The sequence below is a fragment of the Haliotis cracherodii genome, unplaced genomic scaffold, assembly GCF_022045235.1.
Source record: "Haliotis cracherodii isolate W230 unplaced genomic scaffold, xgHalCrac1.p SCAF_15, whole genome shotgun sequence".
NCBI lineage: Eukaryota > Metazoa > Mollusca > Gastropoda > Lepetellida > Haliotidae > Haliotis > Haliotis cracherodii.
Window position 1 is genome coordinate 25,401,123 of NW_027266270.1, and position 14,407 is coordinate 25,415,529.

Consider the following 14,407-nt stretch of genomic DNA (forward strand, 5'->3'; position numbering starts at 1 on the left):
GTCAGTGATGTAGCATTGGAGAGAGTGGACAGAAAATGTGGCGGCAAGAGATGCCAGATAGCATTGGAACTGGTAGAAATACATAATTTCTAGCCAATACTGTTGGGAATGATGAGGATATGGTGATATGGACGTTTGATGTGGCTGTGGTCAGTCTTAGGCAATCGGATAAGATAGAGGAACTAGGGAGTGGGTGTATTCACTACTGGTTAAGAGAATGAATGAGCCCATGAGCTCAGTTTCAAAGATGGTGTTTTGAGCACTAACGTCAGGAGTCTGTTGAGACCATGAAGGAATGGGCTCAGCAAGAGACAGTTCCAAACAACAGCGTCAGAGGTAAACATTAAACGTCAGTGGAAGGTAATATAAATATAGCATACCTGACAGATCAACGGCAACAGCCGGGAGAGACAGTTCTAAGAAAGGAACGTTTGCAAATACACAGAACAGAAGTAGGACAATCCAATGTCATGTTTGTCATGAAACAGATCATGACACTTGCAGTTTTGAAGAGTCCCAATCTCTAGGTCTACCTAAACGTTGGGATAGGGCACAACAGTTAGGTTTATAATTTCGTTGCCTTGACATTGGTCATCTGGGAAAGAGTTCTGGAGTGTTGGGTCAAAGGCTGTAAATTGACATTGCTGAAATCAGTATTTCTTTAGAGATCGATGGATCAAAACAAAAAGCCATCTGTTTTTGAATTCAGAGGTTGTCTTTAAACTAAATTGTTCACCCTTCTTGACTGAGTATATCGCTCAAGAATATGCCAAATCCTTTGAACTTTGACTGCAGCAACAATGGAAAAGTCAATCTGTATGGAAGACAATATGGATTCCGTTCAAACAAATGTCAAAACTATAGAGCTGTAAAGGCAGCTGCGCGGCTAGCCGTGAAGTACAGTAGGTATGTATACGTGGGTTTCCTGTTCCATGCAAGTTATCCAAGAAATACGGGGCGGGGGGATAACCAAATGGTTAAAGCGTTCGCTCATCACACCGAACACCAGGGTCAGATTCCTCACATGGGTACAATGTGTGAAGCCCATTTCTGGTGTCCTCTGTCGTGATATTGATGGAATATTGTTAAAAGCTGCATGCTCAGTCACTCCCAAGAAAATACCAAAGAAGGAAAGACAGCGATTAACATTCAAATGAGTAAATTGCATCTGCAAACGCACTGGGCTCACCGTGGAATGCAGAATCAGATGAGTTTAGATTTTCTTTCGTGTCCTTATCCAGGATACCAAGATGACTAAGAGGAACTTCCTGAAAGAAACTGCTTAGTTGTTTGATCCTTTTGGGTTTGTTAGGTCCATTCATCTTTTGGGCAAGGGTTATTCTGCATGAGATGTGAATATCCGGTGTTATTTTTCTATGTTTTTTGCGTTTAATTGGGATACAGAAGTATGTGGGTTAACTTGAAAAAAATGAAGGGTCTATCACAGTGATCAGATGTACTTTCATTTTCATCTTCCGTTTCCGATATGACAGAAAAATATTAGTCATATAGTAACTACACAATCATGAACACATCAACTTGACGACCTCGGCGAGATACGAACCTGCAACATCTTGCTTTGAAGTCCTTCATTCTACCACCTGTGCTTCGGTGACTGTTGTCGTCTCAAACGTCATATTTCCAAGACATCATTAACTTAGCTTGGTGTATTTCATGTTAATATTGCACCGAGTTCGTTATAAGTCCTGGTGGTATATGTGGCATGCAAGTGCCTGTGAAGATTATGTTTAGATTATTGTTAAACTGTTTTTGTTCACAAAAACGGACTGGAACTAGGTGCATGTTCTCCAACTTCGAACTTTCCCCCAGATATTTACACCGTTAATTTACAACTTGGACTATACATGGACAGAACAGTAGGACACACAAGAATGTGAACGGTAGAATAATACAGTACACATAAATCACTTTGTATTACATATATACATCTCTACATAATTAGATCTGCCTGCTGGGTTAATTTTAGCATGAGGCACTGTAAAGAAGGTTGGAGATTTCAAACAGTCGAGGCTCCATGAAACAAGGGACAATTGAACCAATATTTTGCACATTCATTCATTCCTGAGAGAAAAAGGGGGCACGGGTGGCCCAATCGTCTAAGGCGCCGCGATTCGCTGTGCAGAGTTGCGTCCCACGCCAGAAACCTATGATTTGGGGTTCGAATCCCGGTTCGCCCCGATTATGTTTCTAGGTTTGTCAGCACCATACCCATACGGGGTTTCACCGAAGTGGTAAACGTCTGAAACCTGCATCACTTCGGGCTTTCCTCCCACATTAAGCTGACACGCCGCGATATAACTGGAATACTGTTAAAAGCAGCGTTAAACCCAAATCACTCACTTATTGTATGATGAAAATGACGATAAAGGTGTATTATGGAAACTGTAGTGACGCTATCGCGGCATAATTATGATTTCGTTTAGTTTGCCCGAGGCATTGATGATAAAGGAGCTTACAAGTACAGTTTTCTTTGAAGAAGAATAGCTAACCAGTATGCCACGGATGTATACGTGGTCCGTGTGATTTCACAAGTATGGATGAATGACATAGCCATAAATGCAGATAAAGGTTTTAACGCCTTACATGTGTTTGCCTGGGGTCATTTTGACCAGCACAACAAGAGATACAGGTCCTGGGTTATGTCCGTAGCGCGTTATCAATTTAACCCTTGGCAGGTTTAAGATACTGAAACGTGGTCCGTTAATTTGTAATATTCCCTTTTTTCATAATTTCTCACTACATCCAATCCTTAATATGTCGTAATAAAATATTTGTAAAACTGTGTCAGTTATTCTCATGTTAATAGATACACCACTTGTTTGCCTTTCCCAGACTCTGTTATATAAAAGAAATGGACCTTATATAACTCGAATATTCCTAACTGCAGTCTAAAAACATTATCTCACTCACTTTTTATTTAGTGGTCATCAGTTCAATGAGTGAAAGATCATGTTAGAAAATATATTTGAACTCTGTAACTATAAAAAAACGGCTCGTGCAAATAAATAACCCCGAATACACACTGCCATGGGAAAAGGGATACGCTATCCACTTTCAAAACGAATTAAAAGGATTGTTTCTATGAAAGCATACGGCTCCAGAAAAGATGTCTTCTAGATACACCCGATACAAGGCAACGATAATGCTCCACATTAGTTATCAAGTTATTACATGAATACAGAGGAATGTAAATCTACATATATTGGCTAAACAAATTTTGACACGACCCCTTCACCCCATAACGCCCTTAGAAAACTTGTATGGTGACCAGTGAAGCGGTTGTCCTATATATTTCACCACCCGAGGTGAGTTGCAGAAAGCATGGCGTCCTCGTGTACCAGCATCGTCTTGCTCGTCTCCTGTCTAGCTTCACTGTCACAAGGTAATCCATAACGTCAGCCTTTTTAGGTGATCATATGCTGTATGTGATGTATTCCAATGTATACTATTTTTACATGAATATCATTTAATGGTTTTGATTCATTGTTGTTTTCAAGGTTACGTAAGATTGTTTTTCGCGTCATGTAACCTTTTTTCAAAAGTGTAATATGGTCATGTTTATGTAGATAGTACCCGTATTTAACCACAGGCATGGACTTTTCAGTAAGGATTTTCAAATTGTTAAAGTAAATGTTCTGCAGGTTTAGCTGGCCAAAAGGTCGCCTAAGAAAGTGAACGGGTGAATAGGTATGGCTCAACGCCGCATGAACAATCGTGTAGCTATGCGCGCCGAGAAATGTCTAGTATACACGTGAAGTCTCAAAGTAGGTGAGGTGAAATGGCGTTCAACGTCACGTTCAAGATTATTGCACTTATACAACGACGTGTGTGTGTGTGTGTGTGTGTGTGTGTGTGTGTGTGTGTGTGTGTTGGGGGTGGGGTGGGGTGTTATCGTGCTAGCCCACTGAGATACCTTGCCGCAGTGTATCATGGGTAGCACACTCGACCTGACAGACGCTCTACCCACTAGGCAAGAATGCGAGTCCCACCCATAAGAATACTTCAAAACTTTCATTCTCACCTTCCTCTATGTTGTGGCTTAATGTGTAAAATAGCCATTTGGAAAGCATGTTTTGACCATGTTATTGCGCAACAAATAACGATAAACGAAGACGGAGAAATCAGGTGACATTTTCTTTTTGGGTGTGAACATAATCATAACATTTGCTAAGGCCCTAAACAGTCACCTTCAGTCAAAGGTGTGCTCGTCAGCAAAAGTTGAATTGTATTTATGAGAAGTTCATTTTCTTCCGGAAGCTTGAAAATACACCGTCCTTCTGCATCCTATTTAGCTACAGCACTGTAACATTTTTTATATATTCAATTTTATTTTAAAATTCATAATTTGAGAAACATCAAAACAAAAGCATAAATGCAAATAGCCAGACAGTCATTTGGAACTTACGTATATATGAAGTATCAACTTTTCAAGGGGTCTTTGACTCTCTCTTTTTTATCAATTCTAAAGATTCCCTTTTCGTCGCTATTGGGCAAAACATAATAGGTAAAAGGTAAAAAAAGGCACCCCTAAAGCTTGACGGCTATTTGGTCAGTTCACCCCAAACGCCTGATACAACATCACCATCCTGATATGCCGCGAAAAATGTCAAGCCCACAAACACAGTACTGCTGAATACGTTATGCAAATACCGATGCTTTGTCAGATCTTGTCCTTGAGCCTGACATGACTGTCACACGTTGCTTGCCGTTGCTCTTGACATAAAAGGACGTTTACCTCGGTGCAATGCAGGCAGGTCAGGTGCGCTCGTGCTCACGCGCTGGAAAGGAAATGACATAATGGGGTATTGGGTCCGGCATGAAACTTGTCAATGGTCGAGGTATGCTACGTGATAAATGGCGAGTAGAAAATGGAGAATAATGGGATCAGATACCCTAGAAGAGAAGTCAGATGACCGACAGGGATGCGGCTGATTAACTTCCCTCTTTATAGAGCATTTTGTTCTTCCTTATCCCCTGGATAATGTTATCACGTGAGGAGGCTATTGTCTCCACATGCCGTCATACATGTGTTCAGCATGAAAAGCCCCCTTCTCGTATCCCCCCCCCCCCCCCCCCCCCCACACACAGGGATTCCGGGTCGGAAGAGCACCCCTTCAGTTCTTATTGTTATGTCTTGCTCCTCGTACGTCGTCCGATCGTCCATCTGTCGTAAACCTTTTCATTTTTTACATCTCCTTTTCAGTATTTTTGTTGATTAATAAAATACTAACCACACTATGTCATGCATGAATGGATTGTCACATCACAGCTGCATGTAGTATATAAATAAACTACAAGTGATTCCCCGGCATATGATTGGCTAAGTCCATGTAACTAATATATAAAGAAGAAATAAATTTTAAAAAAACAAAAAACAAAAACAATTCTACTCTAAAGAAAACTCGCAGAGCGGCCTCGTCAGGAATTTGTTACGTAGTTAGAATATGTCCTCAGCAACCCATGCTTGTCGTAAGAGGCGACTAACGGGATCAGGTAGCCAGGATTGCTGACTTTGATGATGCATACCATCGTATCCCAATTGCGTGGATCGATGCTCATGCTGTTATTCACTGGGTTCTCTGGACCAGACTCGATAATTTACAAATCGCCGTCATGTAGCTGGAATACTGCTGAGTGCGGCGTTAAACAAACAAACCATAAAACAAAAACCGATATGTGCACATTGCGTAAATCCGCTACGCACTAGTTTTTAAGTAAATGCAAAACAATTTGAAATCAAGTCGTATAATAAAATATTGTTTTCCTATAATACTATTTAATTTCTCAATTTCAACCCTGACTCTAGTGAGCTGTCACGGGACTCTTTGCAAGGACAACTTCAACAATCAGACATGTATGACCGCTGCCAAGGCCGCCCTGAATGATAAAACCTTGTTTTGGTTTGGCACTAAGTATATGGAGATGTGTCCAAATGGTCCAGATTTTACCCAAAAATGTACCAATCTTCGACCAAACGTGAGTGACTCAATTATGAGCCGAATGTTCACCGGAAGTAACGTCACGACGGACTCGATAACCTCAATCATGAACATCACCTACTACCTACCGCTGGAACGTAAGTAGACACCTGACACAACCTTCACCTTGGCAGTTTGGGTTCTAACACCTTAAGAGTTCCAAACATATATTTTCATTAATTCAGTAATGTTTGATTGTTTATTGTTTAACACCGCACTCAGCAATATTTCACCTTTTTGACGGCGGTCTGTAAATAATGGCCATCAACATCGATCTGTTCAGTTGGGATACAGTGGTCAGGCTCCCAATTGCTTGGATCGATTCTCATGAAATCTATCACTGGATTTTCCAAACTCGATTATTTACAGACCGCCGTCAAAAAGCTGAAATATTGCTGAGTGTGGCGTTAAACAACAAACAAGCAAACAAAGAAAATGTTGCTAAAATCGTCGTCAAATCATGTTTACGACACATGTCATTATCACACCCACCCTTCTGTCGTCCTAGGCATATACAAAGGATGCGGGGCAGAGATTAAACAGACTTCCAGGTACACTTCCTTCAAAATTGACCCTCTCAACCCTCACATAAGGACGTCAGTTGAGTTCAGGGACATGCCGGACGTCTCGTGGCCAGCGAAGGCCGGCGTCAAGTACACCGTAGTGTACTACGACACTGGCAATTACATTATCCACGGCATCTACGTCAACGCCGACGGTGGAAACATAACCATGGGCGAGGTAAGAAGATACGTACTTTGGGTTCATTGATCACGCCGTCATATACATGAAATACTGTTCAATGCTGTGTTAAACTTAACCCACCCACTCAACAATAAAGTCGTTGTCCGTGGTGTGAGCATGGCTAAAGTCGTTGTCTCTGGTGTGAGCATGGGTAAAGTCTTTGTCCATAGCGTGAGCATGGGTAAAGTCGTTGTCCGTTGTGTGAGCATGGGTAAAGTCGTTGTCTCTGGTGTGAGCATGGGTAAAGTCGTTGTCCGTGGTGTGAGCATGGCTAAAGTCGTTGTCTCTGGTGTGAGCATGGGTAAAGTCTTTGTCCATGGCGTGAGCATGGGTAAAGTCGTTGTCCTTGGTGTGAGCATGGGTAAAGTCGTTGTCTCTGGCGTGAGCATGGGTAAAGTCGTTGTCCGTGGTGTGAGCATGGGTATAGTCGTTGTCCGTGGTGTGGGAATGGAAAAAGTCGTTGTCTCTGGCGTGAGCATTGGTAAAGTCGTTGTCTCTGGTGTGAGCATGGGTCGTTGTCCATGGCTTGAGTATGGGGCGAGCTGTTGTCCATGGCGTGAGAATGGGGAAAGTCGTTGTTCATGGCGTGAGCATGGGGAAAGTCGTTGTCCGTGGTGTGACCATTGGTAAAGTCTTTGTCCGTGCTGTGACCATGGGTAAAGTCGCTGGTCGTTATGTGAGAATGATTAAAGTGGTTGGTCGTGGTGTGACCATGGGTAAAGTCGCTGATCGTGGTGTGTAAGCATGGGTAAAGTAGTTGGTCGTGGTGTGAGCATGGATAAAGTCGTTGGTCGTGGTGTGAGCATGGATTAAGTCGCTGATCGTGGCGTGAGCATGGATAAAGTCGGTGGTCGTGGCGTGAGCATGGATAAAGTCGTTGGTCGTGGCGTGAGCATGGATAAAGTCGTTGGTCGGGGTGTGAGCATGGGTAAAGTAGTTGGTCGTGGTGTGAGCATGTTTAAAATCGCAGATCGTGGTGTGTAAGCATGGATTAAGTCGCTGATCGTGGTTTGAGCATGGTTAAGTCGTTGGTCGGGGTGTGAGCATGGATAAAGTCGTTGGTCGGGGTGTGAGCACGGGTAAAGCTGTTGTCCATGATGTGAACATGGGGAAAATCGTTGGCCGTGCTGTGGGCATGGGTAAGGTCGTTGGCCGTGGTGTTAGCATTGTGAAGATGCTGGTTTTGGTATGAGAATGGATGCAGACGATGGCCTTGATCTGAGTATTGTTCGAAGACTCTAATATTACATATCCTGTAAATAAATGCTTTAATTGCTCCATCGTCATCTCTGTTGAACCAGGCTGTCAAACCCCACAGCGGTCCCCTGAACACCCTGAATCGGCCAAACATCTATGTCTGGGTGGTCTTCGAGCAAACAAACGACATCCAAGTCGAAGAAATGAAACAATACATCAACGAAACCAATTCGTTTATGAATCCCCTGTTTATGCACGAGTTCATACAGACATATGGTCTTCAAGGTAAACTCAATGTTTGAATACCGTTGCACTACTCACATGTGTCTTCTACAAACAGTCCAAATGACAACGTGGACATGAGGTTGTTTTCAAAATGGTTTAAATCAATCAACTAAACTGTAGACATTGACTCTATAAAAGAAGATATATAATGCGTAACTAGGACTTTCTCAAAGGCCGCGAAGATCCATATTGTATAGATCCCCTCAATTTGTTAACGTATTCACGTGTGTGGATGATTGCTTTCCTTACACTACCCAGAGACCATATACCCTGCCCTTATCCTCTTCTCATGCTTACCAATCAATAATGCTTCCCTGCAACCCCCCCCACCCACCACGCCCCCTCCAATAATGCTGACCTGCACCCCCCACCCACCACGCCCCCTCCAATAATGCTGAACTGCACCACCAGCCCCCACCCACCACGCCCCCTCCAATAATGCTGACCTGCACCACCACCCCACACCCACCACGCCCTAATCCAATACTGCTTCCCTGCAACCCCCCACCTACCACGCCCCCTCCAATAATACTTCCCTGCAACCGACCTCTCTCCACCCCCACCCCCACCCCCACCCCACTGCTTCCCCCTCTGTATCATTACCAACTCTCCAAACCCCCTATTTCTATCAGCTTCATGTTACTTTTCAGGTCCCGTCAGCTTCGACATCGTGCGCTCCTATGGCGACGACTACTCCGCAGTGACGATGAGAGACAGGCGTGTTACAAACAGGTGCCCCTACTACCACCAAAAACGTGAGCTATCTACATCACATGCCAGAAAACCTCTAACCACTAGTGTGTCCCCCGCCGTGATATTGCTGGAATATTGCCAAAGGCGGCGTAAAACCATACTCACTCACTCACTCACTCACTCTAACCACTAGTTTAATTAGGGGATATCTCTGTTGTTTTGACACCTCGGTTTTCTCTAACGCGGCTGGAATGAAAGTTGAAAGTTGACATTTGCAAGCTTTATTATTTACAATTTACCCATGCACCGATCTCATGGCAGGGGAGGAAGTATACACCCGTGTTTGATAGTGGCAAAACGTGAAACAGACCAGAATTGGTTATTCGATGGTGAAGTAATTGATACGGGTATCATTGCAGTGTCGGGGCAGCTGTTGTCAGTCTGGTAACGTTTTGTTTATAATTTGTGGGTCAAATCCAATTTTCAAGTGTATAATTTCTGTTGCCCGGCAGTTTATGCACGGTTTTGTGACCCAAAGGGCATTGGTGGGCCGGTCGTCTAAGGTGCCGCGATTCGATGGCTGCCAGAAACCTATGTTCGTGTGATCGAATCCCAGAAACGTCCTGATTATGTTTCTGGGTTTGCTAGCACCATAACCGCGCTCACTGGTTTCACCAAAGCTGTAAACATCTAAGATCTCACACATCTAGTTGACAGGTCATGATATGTGACATACTGTCACTCACCTTTATGCAGCCCCCTGAGTGCAGCTCATTCTTAGATTCCACGATGGCTACGGTTGGAACACTGCTAAAAGAATGGTAAAACACAGCTCACACACTCACGCCTTTACAGAAAGGTACTTCGCACGCCTCATATCATAACAAGCGTGGGAAGAATTCCGTTCTGAAATATTTTCTTCTTCTTCCAGGACTCCAAGACCTCGTGGACAGCCATGGCGGTCTGACCTTCAACCTGTCGTCTGCTGAGGCCGGGATCTCTATTGACCTGCACTTTATGACCCCGGACATGTCTTTCCCCTTCTGCTGTTCTGCAGTGAAGACTGGGTGAGATTGATTTACAGTTAACTATACAAACTTGTAACAATCCGTTTCTTTTGTTTTCTTTGACATAAATTATTGATAAATTAAGTCTTCTTCTTCTTCTTCTTCTTCTTATTATTATTATTATTATTATTATTATTATTATTATTATTATGTTGTTGTTGTTGTTATATATTCATTATTTATTTATATGTCATCATCATCTTCTTAATCACTGATAAATATTGTCTCATTCAGCGCCGCCAACGTTCATGTCAATTATAAGTCCACTGGGGAGATCATGGCCGCCAAAGTGAGAGCAAAGCCCATGGTTCACTTTGTGTCAAGAAACCTCTTCGCCCCTGCCAGTACCACCCTGCAAGGTAGTAAATGTCCTGTCTGGCTTCCCAACCAACATGTGTATGGGTGCAATGACACTCAGCCATTGCTAGATCCCACGTGGATTATATACTTGTATGTTTGGGATAACACTTTCTTAGTAAAGTTCAGATTCTCGTACTTAAAGTAATTTAAGTAAGGTAATTTAAATCCAACGTTTCTAAGACAGCACACCATTTAGGATTCCGGGATCGAATAGGCCCTCGCCAACCTATGCTGTTCGTAATAGTCGACTTAATGGATTGGGTGGTCAGCATACCGAGAGGGCGTGGATCGTTGCTCATAATTTCAATCACTGTTTATTTACAGACGGCTATTTACAGACCGCAGTCATGTAGCTGGAGTTGATTTCATATTTGCTATTCTCGCCCAACAGGTCAGTTCTTCACCTTGATGCTGGTCAACCCGACAAAGGAGTTGAATACATCAACCCCCAACACTGACGTACATTGGCTCGTTGTCAACATCAACGCCGATGACGTCGCTAACGGTGACGTCGTCGTCGAATACATGCCTCCGATGCCAAGTGCAACAAAGCGGATGTATCTGGCCCTTCTGTACAAGCAAGCGAACAGAACTGACCAAGTGAAGAACATCACAGGCCTGCTCGGTTCTGGATGCCCTCGGAACACTAAGTACGAGACGCTACTGTGGAGATTTCGCCGTTATTTGGCTAGAATAACGCCGATTTGACGTTCTCTTTTAAATTGTCGAGATAGTTGTGTTTGCCTTTTTATGAAGAACGTATTGTTCGATTACAATGAATTTATAAATATTCATCTGAAGATCGTATTTTTTCGTTCATAGCCTTGCATTCAATTCTATATTTACGAAATAAGGTACCCGATATATATCGGACATATTGACATGCTAGACACCTAGACAGGAGCTGTCTCCATTTCATTATAATACCTTGTACATGATGAATATAATACCCCACAAGAAAACGTCACCAGTCATCAATACCGCGGCAACAAATTATGATGTCAATATTAAAATCTTAAACAAATTAAATTTGCAATAAAATAATTTTCACAAAATATTCATCAACAGAGGGATGTTTAAAACAAAATGAACAATAATGGCTACAATTCTTTCCCTGATTTTCATCTTGTATCATGTTTTGACTACTATGCGATTACCTCCCTTACATAATGAATTTGATAAATACAGTGTGCCTACAGTAAGTGAGCGCTGTAGCCTATTCAGGCCACATAATCTCAACTAATTTTCATATCTCTACTGTTTGATATACCCGTTCTGTTTCATATCTCTGCTCTGTTTCATATCCCCGCTCTGTTTCATATCTCCACTTTGTTTCATATCTCCACTCTGTTTCATATCTCTACCTTGTTAAATATCTCCACTCAGTTTCATATCTCCACTTTGTTAGATATCCCCGCTCTGTTTCATATCTCCAATTTGTTTCATATCTCCACTCTACTTCATATCCCCGATCTGTTTCATATCTCCACTTTGGTAGATATCCCCGCTCTGTTTCATATCTCCAATTTGTTTCATATCTCCGCTCTACTTCATATCCCCGATCTGTTTCATTTCCCCGATCTGTTTCATGTATCCTCTCTGTTTCATATCCCCGATCTGTTTCATATCTCCACTTTGTTTCATATCCCCGCTCTGTTTGATATATCCGCTCTGTTTCCATATGTAGAACTTCAGTACCTGCCTTTCTTTGATGAATTTAAGACCCAGAAGCATTGTTGTGAAAATTCCAAACACATTATCAAACCCTCTTCTGTTTAGGTGCAAGTTCCAGGTGAAAAACTATGTCATGAAGAACAGCCTCGTTCTGAGTGGACTCCGCCAGATGGACGTTAAACCCGACCACTACAGCAAACACCAGGAAGTGAAGAACGGGATGAGACCCGAGAAAGAAGCATGTGAAGGCATGGCTGGTTACAGAAATCCGTGCCCAACAGGAACTGGGCTTCCTCTGACATCCTCCATGGTCGCCATCTATGCCATGGCGTTGCTGGCTGTTGTCTGTCAAAAGGCTTTTTGAAATTCTGCGATTTTATATTCGTCTTTTAACTAACAAGACTGCTTGCATTTAAAGGAGAGACCAGGCTCCCTGGCCTATTTCTAAACGTTGAAATTCGTGCGGAATAAAATTATGATACCTTGTCTCTGTGTACTTAGTACCTACTTGATGGCAATTCACCATAAATTTGAGTTAGCCCTTGGTTGGAAATGATTTGTATCAAACTTGATATGACTTCCTACTGGCCTGATCCTATTCTTCCTTTTACACTGCTAATAACAACTGACAAGATGCTTTGTGTTAATCAGAATCCATATTATCACGTTATCACAAGCCTATATAGCGTGCCTGGACATATTTTAAAGGTATCGTCAGTAGATCAAGAGTCATTCACAAATCCACAAATTGACCGTAGCACTCCGCCAGGCTAAAGACAACGTTTCGCTATTACGTAATCGTATAGTTACAGTGCTCGCTTTGATGAGGGTGAATTTCTTATTTTCAAATGTTTCCGGAAGTGTCATTTTTTTTCTGTTTACCAAGGATGACAGAGGTTTTACATTGTATGTTTGACTGTTATTACCGGGAATAAATAATGATGCATGTCGGCCAAGGATGACAGGGTTCTTCCATTGTATGTTTGACTGTTATAACCGGGAATAAATAATGATGCATGTCGGCCAAGGATGACAGGGTTCTTCCATTGTATGTTTGACTGTTATAACCGGGAATAAATAATGATGCATGTCGGCCAAGGATGACAGGGTTTTTACATTGTATGTTTGACTGTTATAACCGGGAATAAATAATGATGCATGTCGGCCAAGGATGACAGAGTTCTTACATTCTATGTTTGACTGTTATAACCGGGAATAAATAATGATGCATGTCGGCCAAGGATGACAGAGTTCTTACATTGTATGTTTGACTGTTATAACCGGGAATAAATAATGATGCATGTCGGCCAAGGATGACAGGGTTTTTACATTGTATGTTTGACTGTTATTACCGGGAATAAATAATGATGCATGTCGGCCAAGGATGACAGGGTTTTTACATTGTATGTTTGACTGTTATTACCGGGAATAAATAATGATGCATGTCGGCCAAGGATGACAGGGTTTTTACATTGTATGTTTGACTGTTATTACCGGGAATAAATAATGATGCATGTCGGCCAAGGATGACAGGGTTTTTACATTGTATGTTTGATTATTATAACCGGTAATACATAATGATGCATGTCGGCCAAGGATGACAGATGGGTGAATATTTAACAATGAAGTCATTCGGCCAGATATTTCTGGAATATTGCTAAAAGCGGCGGAAAAACACTCACCCACTCTAATACACACATACTCCGGTACACCAGAACATTATATTCAAGTATCACTTTTTTAATACTAAACCTCACAGTTCTATGTTTATTTAGTATTTTTGTTTTGATGGATAAAATGACAGAAGGTTAAAAATCAGAAAGGGGCGTCTTTTTTTCATAAGACATTTCTTCCAATAAAATGTTTTGGTGTTTAGAATTTATTTATTCAAAATATATCTTGAAATAGGTATTCCATGACTGTGTTTGAAGAGGAGCTACTTGTTTCATTGTTATTCTAATTTCAGTAAGGTCAGTTGATCATGATGCTGTATTTGTCATTTCGTATTTCAAATATTGATTTTTGTAATAAAATTTAACAAAACAGCTGTATTTCCTTATGTCTATTAGGGGTGGGTTAGTAGCATGGAAAAAAACGTTAGCTAAAATGAAGGGGACGTCGGCAAAAACATGATCTAAGACAAATTCTCTGAGCTGTCCGGGAAAACGAGGGTATAATGTACGGAATTGAGTTGTCCGGGATGACGAGGGTATAATGTACAGAACTGAGTTTTCCGGGATAACGAGGGTATAATGTACAGAACTGAACTGTCCGGGAAATCGAGGGTATAATGTACGGAACTGAGTTGTCCGGGATAAAGAGGGTATAGTGTACAGAACTGAGTTGACCGGGATAAAGAGGGTATAATGTACAGAACTGAGTTGTCCG

The 14,407-nt window shown here is 42.0% G+C and overlaps 1 protein-coding gene across 1 annotated transcript; it reads left to right on the forward strand.

Annotated features, from left to right (window-relative positions):
* The first annotated feature begins 3,317 nt into the window (after positions 1–3,317).
* On the forward strand, positions 3,318–14,005 carry LOC139462414 (uncharacterized). Its single transcript, XM_071244113.1, has 9 exons — positions 3,318–3,403; positions 5,828–6,097; positions 6,508–6,740; positions 8,045–8,225; positions 8,876–8,980; positions 9,850–9,985; positions 10,220–10,344; positions 10,737–10,995; positions 12,125–14,005. Exons 1-9 carry the CDS (start codon positions 3,343–3,345, stop codon positions 12,381–12,383), a joined length of 1,629 nt encoding a protein of 542 aa, XP_071100214.1. The 5' UTR covers positions 3,318–3,342; the 3' UTR covers positions 12,384–14,005.
* The last annotated feature ends 402 nt before the right edge of the window (positions 14,006–14,407 follow it).